A 12,644-nucleotide genomic window follows, 5' to 3' on the forward strand; every position below is an offset into this window, starting at 1 on the left:
ATGTCAGTACATCACATTTTCTTAACTCACAACAATGAATTCTCATTAAAACTCATAATAATAATAACTCATAAATATGGTGGTTTTATGATTTGAAACATGTTAATGTGTAACTTACTGTTGACTGTGTTCGTGTAAAGCACAGTGGGTTTGTGATATATGTGTCTAATGAAGCAGAGTGTTGGACAGGTGTGTCTGCAAACACAGGCACAGAACACCTGCCCTACAATGTATGTGCGTGTGTGTATAGGAGCAGTGCATGTAAGTCTGTGTGCTTGCATTTGCATTGGATTTGTCTGGTGCATGTGCCATTCTGTGATAATTATGTGCAGAGATGCACTTTGTTTTATGGGGCTTTGGTTGTAACACAACCTTTGGCCCGTGCGCACCTTGACCTTTGTATAGGTGGGGTCACGCTCTTTGTTTTTGTTTTTGTGAGTGCAGGGGAGAGGAACACACACGCTATTAATCACCATCATTTAGGACACATTCAAAGGGACTGGACATTAAGTCTGATTCTTTGTCTTTAGCTTTTTACATTTAGTCATTCAGCAAACGCTTTTATCCAAAGCGACTTACAGAGAGTTCAGGGAGCGATAAGCGATATGTCACACAGGAGCAATTTTATTCGTCGTAATGATTGTTTATTGGAATATACTTTTTTAAAAACATTGTTCTTTTAAATAGGATATTTGCTTCTTTAGAAATTGTCATGCACCTTTATGTTACTTTATTATAATATTTTGCACTACTAACACTTGTTATTTTACTTGATTGTTTTCCAATATACAGATCCATGTCGCCATTCTTTTTACATTAAATCTGCATAAAATAAAGCACACCAAAACTGACAATTGAAATTGACTGGACAGCACTTTATTATAGTATAAAGTGATAACGTGAATATTACTTTATTTCAAATTAATCTACAGTTTGGGATAATACACACCATATCATAAATCGTTAAACATAAAATTAACATGCCATTAAAATCGATGTTGCCTCATAGATTCAGTTGACCTTTCTAAATTGCACCATTTGTCGCTGTTACTCTCTTCGTTCTAACCTCAGAATGTGAAAGGTGGGGGTCATATTCAAGAACAGAGCACTCAATTACAATATAATAGGAGTCCTGTGGTGAACCCCCAAGAGCTACTAAGACAAACACACTAGTGCCAGTAAGAGTGCGTCTTTAGAGAATGTGGGGCTGTTTTTTTAGTAGCAGGGGGTCAATAAGACAGTCAGCTGGTGTAGTGCTGTGAAGAGAGAGAGAGAGAGAGAGAGAGAGAGAGAGATTGAAAGTTTAAAGTGCTTTTAAAAAGGTCAATACATTTCTCATCATCAAATATTTCACTACGTCATACAAATCAGCATTGTCCCATTCGGTTTTGTATCGAAGTAACTCACAAGTGCAAGAGACTTTTAATTGTAGCGTGTTATCTTGGCTAAACAGAGGCTGTGCACATATGCATTATTATGTCTATGCCTCTTTCAGACTTGGAAAGATTTAACACTTCACAAATGCGGTTGCTTACATAGGGCAACTCTGAGGTCATTTCACTGATAGTGTGTTCTGAAAGTCGGTGGCCTTGGTGTTCTCTCAGAACTGCAGACTGGCAGAAGTGTTGACACAGACAAAAAGTAAGAAAGGAGAGTAAGGTTGCCTTAATAATCTCATTCGTTTCTACGGCCCTAGAAGAAAGTTTCTCACTTGAGCGTATTTGAATGAGGACATTTACCTGCATATTCGATAAAGCAAGACTCATTATTCTTGTAGCAGAATTGTCAGTTCTTTTTTCCAGCTGTAGTCTGTCAAGACTCCCCCACGCTTGGCTTGCTCTCTAGCCAGGGCCTAATAGTGGGGTTATATAAGAACACACTAGTTTACTACAGCGTACAAGCACTGGCAGCATTTCATTATCTGATTACTTCTGAGGAAATCCCCAACACGATCTGGACTGAAAAGGCACACACACCAAACTCACACGCACGCACAAAGTAAATAAAAAATGAAGGCATTGCTTCATGTTTAAGAATTGCATCCTTAGTCTTTATTTTTATGCAACACTTCAAGTCTTGAATTTTGTTCTCGTTTATGCATCTATTGAAATAATTTACAGTTGTAATTGTAATCATATAACAGTAATATTGTAGCAAAATGTACATTATCTTGCACAAAGTAGTTCTTCTGGGTGTGTGTGCGTACACGTGGATTGTCATGTCAGTAGGACTGGGTTTGGCTGAGCGGTTGTTATAAGGAGTTTGTGATAAAGCCTGAGTTTATCTACCATGTTTGGTCTTTCTCCTCCATGTGAATCCTAGAATTCCTCAACTGGGATTCTGGCTGGTTCAGTAGTATGTCTTTTGTGCAAGGTAGATTTACAATTTACAAATGCTAGGTAAATAGCAACACACACGTATACAAAGTCACGCAACAACAACCTTTCAGCTGTCTCTCAGAAGATAAATTGTTACCTCCATCATTACTCCATCGTGGTCAGAACTTTTGTACTACAGTATCCTGTTTTGTACGAATGAAGGAGGGTGACCCTGGGAAAAATAAGTTTTTGTCTGAAACTCAAACGGAAAATAGGAAAAGGGGTAAAATGAGATATCCCTCCTCATAAATGACAGGATGATGAAAAATTTGTTACTAGGCAAAATGAAAATAAAAACATCGTATTGGTAAAATTAAATATATACACTGAGGAAAAGATGCACTGTGTAAAAGCATAATTGTAAATAATGCTTCTCTTTAATATTTATATTGTTTCACTATATATAACATCATCCCATATTATTGCAAAAAGTGAATGAAATACTGCTTGTTAAGCATTACCTGTGAGGCTGAGGTTATGAACTTCATGTTTCTTGACCGGGCATCCATCACATGGGCGACGAAAATTATGACACAACAGATAACACAAGCTAATTTGGCCAATAGCAATAAAGGTGGATGGCGGTGCCTCTCTGTCGCCATGGGGCTGTAAAGCGGGTGGGCTGCATGCTGACGTGCCCGCCCAGAGCCAACATGTGCAAGCCCAACCCAAAACCTCAACACCATAAAGCCAAGCTGGAGTGCAACCTTTGATCGCCAACAGCGTTCGGAGAGAGGTACGCACAGACACGGAGAGTCATTCATTCAACACTCAGCAACACCTATGAAGATACAGGTTACACAAAACAATTACATAAAGCCATAAACATCAAAGCATTCATATAAACTTCATATGGCCTAAATGGTCTCGCATTGTAAAGTCAGGGCAATACAAATGTTTTTGAAAATGAAACAATTGGGACAGAAAGATTTAAGCTTTTTGTTCAAATTTTGTGCAGTACAGTCACACAAAATATTGTAAGAGTGCATGAAGACACTAAAAAATATAATTTAATGATTTAAATGTAATGATTTCTGAGCTATTTGTGGATGCTAATCATGAGAAAATGAAGAATGAAAATCAGCCCATCTAATTAAAAGAGAAAATGTATGACCAGAATTGCAAATTATGATAGATATAGTTGGAAATAATTCAAAACTTATTTTAGTTTTGCCTTAAATAAATCTATCTTTGTTTTGTTTTGTTATTTGTTTATCATTGTGTGCCATTTCTATAAATGTTACCATCTAATGCATTCAAAATGTTTTTTCTTAATACAGATGAAACATGTTTCCAAAAAAAATAAAAATCATGTTTTTTATTATGTTATCATGTGTTTTATTTTGTTAGTTTGCATTATTTTTTTAAAACTGCAGTTTGATTAAAATTAATTGGAATGCACAATAAAAAAAACATGATTTTTGAAAAATACATAAAACTGAGTTGTTTTTTTTGCCACCAAACTGTTATAATAAATTTGATAAAAATATATATACACAAACAAGTTCGGACACAATACATTTTTTTGGCAATTTTATATGCAATAAAACAAAGATATAATTCCAATATATATCAACAAAATACAGCAAATAAATTTAGGTTAACATATTCTGACAAAACAAAACACAAACTTTTCAACAATTAAAATAAACGTTTCCCTTTTCAAAAATGGCTGAAAAGTGAGGGGGTCATTGCACTTCAGATCATTGCATGAATACAATACAGCATTAACATTGTCTGGAATCAGCAAAGACAACAAGGAAACTTTTAAAACCTCATCCAGGGAAAGTATGGGATCCAACGTCATAATGACCATAAAGACACAAATTCCCTGAAGGATAAGGACGATTATGGGAGACACTTGTGCCTCTACCATTCTTATCTTAGCATAAATAATGTTTCTTAAAAGTTATTCATTAACATCTAAGCCATGAAACATGTTCAAAAGCCATAAAAACATGTTTTTGTCCTTCCGAACGCTGCTTATAGAACCTGAAATCTGCTTGCTGGATCTCTGCTTCTCGGCCACCGTGTTTCGGCGAAACATCATGAACTGGCCGTGATGTCACATATGCCGAGATGAACAAACAGGGCGAAGTAGCACACATACAGTCGATCTCTTGCATTCCTAGCTCCGTCCGTCCATATCTATGTAGAGTTGAGTTCAATTAGGTAGATCTTGTTAAAAGTATTTTCTCCCACGCTCTGGGGAGGTCGCATGTCTCAGATCACATCATGCTTGAGACAGAGCGCACCAGGAGTTCTGATGGGGGATTGATGTAGGTGTGTACGTGTAGTCCTCGTATTTGATGTCCACGTGCCCTGCTCTGGCACTGTCTAGCTGTGTTGATGCCTTCAAATATAAAACCAGAGACATTTGTTATTATCATCCTTAAATCAGGAATGTCACCAAAATCGTTGCATCTCATGTAGCAATAGCTACAGTACAAATACGTGGTACGTTTTATTAAGTCCATGGCCAGATTGAAGCTATCTAAAATATATTTTTAGCTATAAAAGAACAAAACCCTTAGACAACAGGAATATTGCTTTGTTTACTAATGACACACTATTTTCCACCTTTGAACTATGATTTATCGATAATATCATTATGCTCTTAGGATAGGCTGGGCTGTTCCTCTAAGTAATGGCACTGATTGGTTGATAAACTCATCCACCAATCATATCGTGGGTTCAGAAGTGCATACCTGTGTGACTGAGACAACAGTTTGACCAGCATATGGAGAAGCTGCGATGTTGGGTTCACTTTTTATTGTAGAGGCGTTCTCTGACACAGGCAATGAAGGGGGAGATGTAGCACCAGACACTGTCAACCCTGAAGACATATAGAATATTTGTTGATAATATTTGTGATTGAACGCTAAAATTAAATGAGCTCCTTATTGCAAATAATTAATAGTGTGAGACATTTGTACATATTTTTGTCTGTGCCTCGAATCTACTGAAAGAAGAGAAAATAATGTCACTGTTCTCTCTCTCTTCCACTCCCCTCCCCTTTACTCTCTCACTCACCCCATATTTCTCTCCACACATTCTCTGACTCGCCCACTCCCACACTTTCATCAAAATCACTCATCTCCACTTTCTTAAAGAAATGTTTTTTAAGATCGGTTTTAAAATGCTTTTCTCCACTCTTACCTGAGGATGCCTTTGTCTTGGGCATCTTTGGTTTGCGTTTCCTTGTTTGAATGCTTTCTTTCTTCATTGCTAATGGCCTTGGTACCTAAGCAAAGACAAAGCAAACAGCAAAGTTAGACTTGTGGAAGTTGTCTTAGAGAAGTTATACGTTTCATTTGATTAATCATTTATTTTGGAGTCAAAAGAAAAAAAAGAATGATGATGACTGAAGTAAGATAAGGGCGTATACGTTTTAAAATGCAGTACAAGTAATCCCTAAAAATGTGCTGATCTTTGTTTTATGAATTTACAGAATAAATTCAGATAAAACCATGACTAGTGATCATGCAAACCAGCACATTTATACACATTTTCACACACAAATGCAGACTGCATCCTCAGAATGAGCTCTGCACCGAATCTTGCACTCACCCCATGCAGTTTCATGTACAGGCCGCAGGCATTGCAGACGGGCTCGCCCTCTGCGTTTCTCCTCCACAACGTGGTGGTACTGGTATGACAGTTAGTGCAACACAGACCCGCTCGCCGAGACGTGCTCTGCTGCAGAGACAAACAGAAAGAGAGTGAAATATGGGGAGGTGATTCATCTGGCACTCTTAACGCTGTCATAATCATTAATCTGAATGACAAAACTGTTGATTGTACGGGTGTAAATGGAGCCAAAGGCACGGTTATGAGAGAGGGAATGAGAGAAACGGAGACATTCAATATACCAAACTTGAGGAAAGGTGAAGATTGCAGCCCCTGACCTGCTAGAAAAGAGCCTGAGAAGATAAGATGCAAAGGAGGTCTATACTAAAACGATGGGAAGGTTTTTCCATGATGAGGGCGCATGTTGGGAATGGGGGTCCACTAGGGTGGATTTATGTTTTGTCCATTTTGATTTCTATTGGTGCATGGATATGTGCATGGATAAATGTGTTACGCTTAAATATATAATAAACAGTTTATTATTTTAGGCTTGAGTGAATGAACTCTGACTACGGCGAAACCTAGTCATTGTTTTATGAGAGAATTCAGAGAGGCATTTTACAACAAAGGCGTCATAAATAATCTACTAGAGTAAGAGTGAAACTTCTCAAACCCAAACATACGGTTTGGCGTTGTTTTGAGTTTTGAGCTGCTTGCGCTAAAAACAGACGAACCCAAGGACAAGGTCAACCAAGGCACAAATGAAAACAGAGATGTAGAGAGAAGAGCGAGAGAGCATGAGTTTGTGTATGTGAGAGAGAGAAAGAGGGAGAGCATGTGTGACAGAGATAACTAACGCCTGGGAAACAAGACAGCAGTGAAGGCTTTATGCAGTTTCTGCCTTGCAATGACCTTCTTCCGTGTTAGCCCTGAGATCATACCTCTACCTCTTACAAGAAATATAATAAAATATAAAGTAATTTGATGGGAAACTGAAAGGTTTAACCTATTCTCATTGAGTTTGCATCAGATAATGAATATGTTGTATGTATATGTAAATTATTATGCCTATGGAAATAAATAGGAGATTACTTTAAGCTTACTTTTAATTTTTGTGCCTTTCATATTTATGTCATTGGAATGGATAAAACTCACTTGAACTTTCTCGTTTTCTTTTGAACCTTTCTGATTGAATAAAACTCACTTAATCATTAAAAGTGAGCTTTTAAGCTTTTTTCAACAAAACAAATAGGTGTTCAAGTATTATCCTAACAAGTAAAATTTTTATTATGATTTACTCAAAGAATAACTCAAAATGAGAGCCAAAAATGTCATTTAATGTGACAGAGTTAAATCGACGAGATTTTGCACCATTAGACACATTTGAAAGGTCAAGGCAGGTAGAAAATAATAAGGATTATTGCAGGTTTGAAAAGCCACATGAAAGCCAACACCTAAAGCATTTAAAAATCATTTAAATTGATAAACAAATGGTCAATTACCAGACGTTTCTGGGGTTTGATGAGAGGTCGATTGATCCCGTTAATCTTGTGGTATAGGCCGCACGCATTGCACAGGTAATGGCCCGTACCGTCTCTCCTCCACAGCGGGGTTGAGATAGAGCCGCAGTTAACACACTCCCGCCCTTCACACGGCAGCTCCTCCAGCATGTCTGAAAGCACAGACAAATATATTACTTTCAGTTCATTTTCCAGGGGTTCCATGTGATTTATGACAGCATAATGCATCAAATTAAATATATATTTTAAAGCCCCTAACGATGAAACCAGCGAAAGAAAGTTCAAATAAAGAGCGAGCGGTGTCATTAAATATTTTTAAGATGTAGCTTTGCTTTTTTTCTGGGTTTTCGGGTCAGTTTTAACCTAAATAAAATCAAGCTAGAAACTCCAGAAAAACTCGAATGTTTCTCTTACCCACTAACGGAATAAAAGAGTATTAGCCTATATGTAAAAGCGTTTGCGTGTTTTAACAATATTTTTGTGTAATGCAAATAGACCGAGGCCTTGGTTTTACCGGGCATCATTGGTACGGAATGTGACAAAACCCTACACGGAATGAAGAATGAATTAATACGAGCATATTCAGGGTCACTGTGGTGTCTATAGGGCGACTGTCGAGGCACGAGGGCCTCAGGCGCGCGGAATGTCAATGGGTCTCTTATCAGTGTTAAAGATCCAGGGGTCACCAATTAATCACGATTCTGACATGCGACGGCCTCCAACAATTCACTTAAAATACGGCGTGAGTGTTATTAATTTGATCACGATGTTGCCCGATTATTAAGACTAAGATGATCGTGTTTCTCTGATGCATGTACTGCAAATATAAATTGACATAACATAAAAATACGCAGATGCGCAATATCAAAGTACTATATACACACCAGAGCAAACAAAAGTAGAAAGGTCCATTTTTTCCTGAACGAGATCTGACGACTATTATAGTAAACACTTGTCCGCCAAAGCCCCTCAAAGAGGCGCTAAATGTGTATCAGACAGTAATGGTCTGTTTAGAAAAGTTTGATCAAGGTGACAGTTCTCACAATTATGGGGTGTGCCTAGAACCCTTTCATCAATCCACAATAGTTGGGAATTAAATTAACATTTAAATTAAAGCGATTTAAGAGCATTCCCCATTTAAGGATGTGTATTAGTAGAAAAAGATCAGCTGTTTTGTTAAGTTTTGCTTGGTTGCTAAAGCCTGTATAGACCTCACAAACTGACCGGTTCCTTTTAAAAACGATACGTGTACATAAACACCAAGGCACCATTTAATAACCCTTACACCCCTGCAATAAATTGTGAGTTCACAGCATCAAACGAAACCCCCTCCATTCCAACCATTTTTGCCTGTTGACTTGAAAGATAGATTTTAAACTATTGCCAAACTAACGACCCAAATGAAATATAGTAACTTCAAACTTTAGACATGACATAACTTACAGTCTATATGCAACAACTCAATTTTAAACTGATTTTGTCTTTACAAAATAAATAAATTGAAATAGATGATATGCTTCTTATTGCATATACATTTATCACAATTTAACACAATTTTCCGATGTTTGTATAGCGAAGATAATTTATTTTCTGCTAAAACCATGTTAAGTTAAGTATTTTTAACATTAATTCGACATTAAATAAATGATCTTTGCTATGGAGTTACCGCACAGTACATGCCACCAAAGAACGTCCACGTGAATAATTAATTCTTTAAATAGTCATAAATGAAAACTAACTCTGATTATAGTATTAGTATTCGAAAATGTGTGATTACAGGTTCATCAATGCTTACCTAAACTAGACCTCCTTCCAGTTAGGCTTCCTTGCCGTCCCTGAAGACCGATCATGCCGCCATCGAAGGGGCCTGGCGTCCATGAAGATGCCATTTCTGGGCTCATGTAGGCCGCGTAAGGGCTGGAGTAGGAGCCACCCACAGAACGCACCAGGGCGCTTCCATACTGATCTACCCGACCGCCATTACTCAGCATCAACGGATTCTGGTACGATGCATCTCTACCCGTGCTGCTGCTCACCGGCGGGCTGTGCGAATAGGAGAAACCGTGAGGAGGATGAGGGCTGCCGGGGTTGAAAGTGCCGTTTTCCGTTCCACTCTGTGGCCAGGCATGGTGATTGGCAAGCCCGTGGGATTGATGGGTGGACTCACACGTCTGTAGGTAAGGCAAGGTCTGCAGCATGGCAGGTACGCGGGTGGTTGGCACATAGACAGGTGAGCTGGCGGACGAATGGATGTAGTTCCCGGTGTCGTGTGCGTAGGGGGACGGGTTGGAAGATAAAGCCAGACTCGAATACATGCTGTATCCAACGAATAAGCCTTCCTTTTGGATCTTAAAAAATAAATAATTACCTAATCACAAAAAACAAGAGTTTGAGCTGCTTGGAGTAAAAGTCTCGATAATGTCCAAAATCTCCAATCCAAAGGATTCTTCAAACAGCGGGCGCAAAAATAAGAGAATTCACTCCTGATGACAGACGAAAAAATAAATCTGATTAATAAACAGACAGACAAATATATTTTGTTAGGTTAGGTTTGAAATTATAATAAAATAATACGAATTTGTGGAAAAGTCAATAGGTCAAAATACAGCCTATTTCGTACAAATTTTGTGACGTATATTTAATAAAAATAATTGCAACGCACTTCGTTTGTCATTTAAAATGCATAGAGTAGCCACAGTCATTTTGGACAAATTGTAAAAACTGTCAAGGTCTTCGGATTGTATTTTAATAGACTAAAATGACATTAATGACTTTTCGTATCTTTGTTTGGAGGTATAAATTATTATCAGCAGCAGTCTGAGATATCCTTCAACCATAACTATTAAATCATATATGTGACGATCAAATCAAGCAACACAACAGATAGCCGCACTGTAATCTCTGTAACATCAATATTTTATCATCGAAAACACAGATCACATAAAAACGTTGATAGGTGTAAGCAAGGGGCTTATACATTTTCATCCAAGAGCTCTCGTTGTATTATCTCACCAGATAAGGACGGTAAGCGATAAAGTCTGGAACCCTCTTTTCCAAGCGAGTTGATTGAATGTCGCTGCTGATGGTCCCCTCTCTTCTTTCTTCTTGCTGTTATTCCAACGAGCTCAATCTGTAAGAATTCAAACTTCCACGCTTCTTTGTAAAACGCAAAAAAGTTGTAGTTGTCCTCCCTGCGTTGCGACTTGTCACCGTGCCTTGTCTGTATTTGAAGATAGCTGCTGCGGCAGATAATGCCTAATATAACTGTTCTCTGATATGTTCTCTACTTTAGCACGAGTTATTTGTAAGAGCAGAACCACGTGACGCGCTCCAAAGGTAGGACCCACGGAGGAGGAGAAGAATGAGAGGGATAAGCCAAGTGTGTGTGTGTGTGTGTTGCGGAGGAGGGGGTGTGCTTCAACCTGTAAGATCTATATTTGCTGAGTCCGCTGTATTTTAAATGATTGTTTTGGTCAATAAAAGGTAGCTTTTAAGAGACATTTTAACGATTTGGAAAATCTCTGTGAGCAGGGCAAATATTTAGGATATATGTATATAGACAATTTAGAAAGCCTGCACACGTTCAAGTAGCTGTAAAACCCTAAAGGATCCTCGTATATAAAATTAGTGCGTTAACGTCAGCAGCCAACGTCATCTTTTCCCGTCTATTCCATCGTCTACATTGGTTGTGTTCTCCAGTAGTGGCTTAAGTTTAGATTTTACTTTCTTGTAAAATATAAATGTTGCAGTAAAATAATCTCTGGGTCTGTGCGAGAATGTAAAGCTCAATTTTATGGGCCGATAAATCTGGATGTGTTCTCTATAAAAGCTGACGAGAGATAAGAGATACGAGCGACAGCTTAGTATGATGATACAACAATAATCACACTCATTATACCCAGTTGGAAATATTGTTATCTTAGCGGTATTGTTTGAGTTATCGCCCCTCCTTTTTTCGGATAAAAATAGCTATTAAGTTTTTAAACATGTAAATAAATCGATTATCATTATGAATCAATATTTAAAAATTAACATAAAAGAATGAGTTTATAAAAAATATGTGGGCACATAAGAACTTTCTTTTTCGTTTTGCCTAATCGTGGGATTTAATTAGAACTTTAACGAAATATTTCTCTATACGACGCAAAGATGTTAAAGATACACGTTCGCCATCTGATCATTAAAGGTAAATAGTTCTAGCTCAAATCTACTTTCTGTCCGATTCTCTTAAATTTCAGAAAGGTGGTCGCCAATCCGTCTCCTCGACAGGCCGCTGATAATGAGATTAATAAGTGATGTTGAGACCTGTGAACTCATTGCTCGCACCACAAGCGTGTGGAAAGGACAATTGAACGCACACCCTGTGTCTGCATCGAGCATAGCAGAGACTGTTTGATCGATGCAGAACCCGCAAGAAATTCTCAGAGGTTTCTTTAAATCAAAGTCTCCCTTTGCTTCAAAGTCTGGCATGTGGATACTAAATAAAATGGTGAAATGAAATGAAATAAGAGGTTGCTTTTTGCTTCTGCTTTGAATTTTATTTACACTCAACGGGATTCTGAAAGAAAAACATCACACTGCCGCACAGACTCACAGTGTCAGACATGCAAAGCAACGACTTAATGACACAGAGAACAGTAAATTCTGTTCTGCATGAACGACCACAGGCAATGTCGAGTGTTTCAGGTGTTTGTTTGTTTGTGTTATTGGTGGTGGGGGTGGTTCATGGGTGGACTTAAAAGGCTATTGCATACAAATAGTTGTTATATCAAATAAGTATATTTTGGTTTCGAAAGGCGATATTTACTCTGTGTTTTTGTGATTAAATATTTAAATCTATATATTTCAATCTTTTTCAAACGTTTAATACAGCTACTACTAATTTTGCCTGTGACTATATTAAACAGATGATCAGCCCAATTTAAAAGTGGTGAAAACAATACATACACAGTATTGGCCTATATATACCGAATGCGTTTTTACAAAAAGAATGTGTAAATAATAAAGTTGTGTCGAACTGTCAAAAATTCTTCGAATAACGCCGAACGTTGTAGCTGATGATGACTTCAGATCAACTTCAGAAGGAGGAGGAACTTCAATTATGAATCGACCACAGACTAATTACTTTTATTAACTGCCGAATGGCTACCAGCCTAATTGATTTAGCATTTTACAT

General features: G+C 37.8%; 1 protein-coding gene across 1 annotated transcript; it reads right to left on the bottom strand.

Moving 5' to 3' along the window:
• Positions 1-3,671: 3,671 nt before the first annotated feature.
• gata5 (GATA binding protein 5) lies at positions 3,672-10,772 on the bottom strand. The gene is made up of 7 exons (XM_079478825.1): positions 10,481-10,772; positions 9,264-9,951; positions 7,451-7,620; positions 5,949-6,077; positions 5,538-5,622; positions 5,087-5,214; positions 3,672-4,731 (listed from the first exon to the last, which is right to left on the bottom strand). Exons 2-7 carry the CDS (start codon positions 9,781-9,783, stop codon positions 4,612-4,614), a joined length of 1,152 nt encoding a protein of 383 aa, XP_079334951.1. The 5' UTR covers positions 9,784-9,951; positions 10,481-10,772; the 3' UTR covers positions 3,672-4,611.
• Between the last annotated feature and the right edge of the window lie 1,872 nt (positions 10,773-12,644).

This window comes from Barbatula barbatula, assembly GCF_947034865.1.
Source record: "Barbatula barbatula genome assembly, chromosome: 17".
Lineage (NCBI taxonomy): Eukaryota > Metazoa > Chordata > Actinopteri > Cypriniformes > Nemacheilidae > Barbatula > Barbatula barbatula.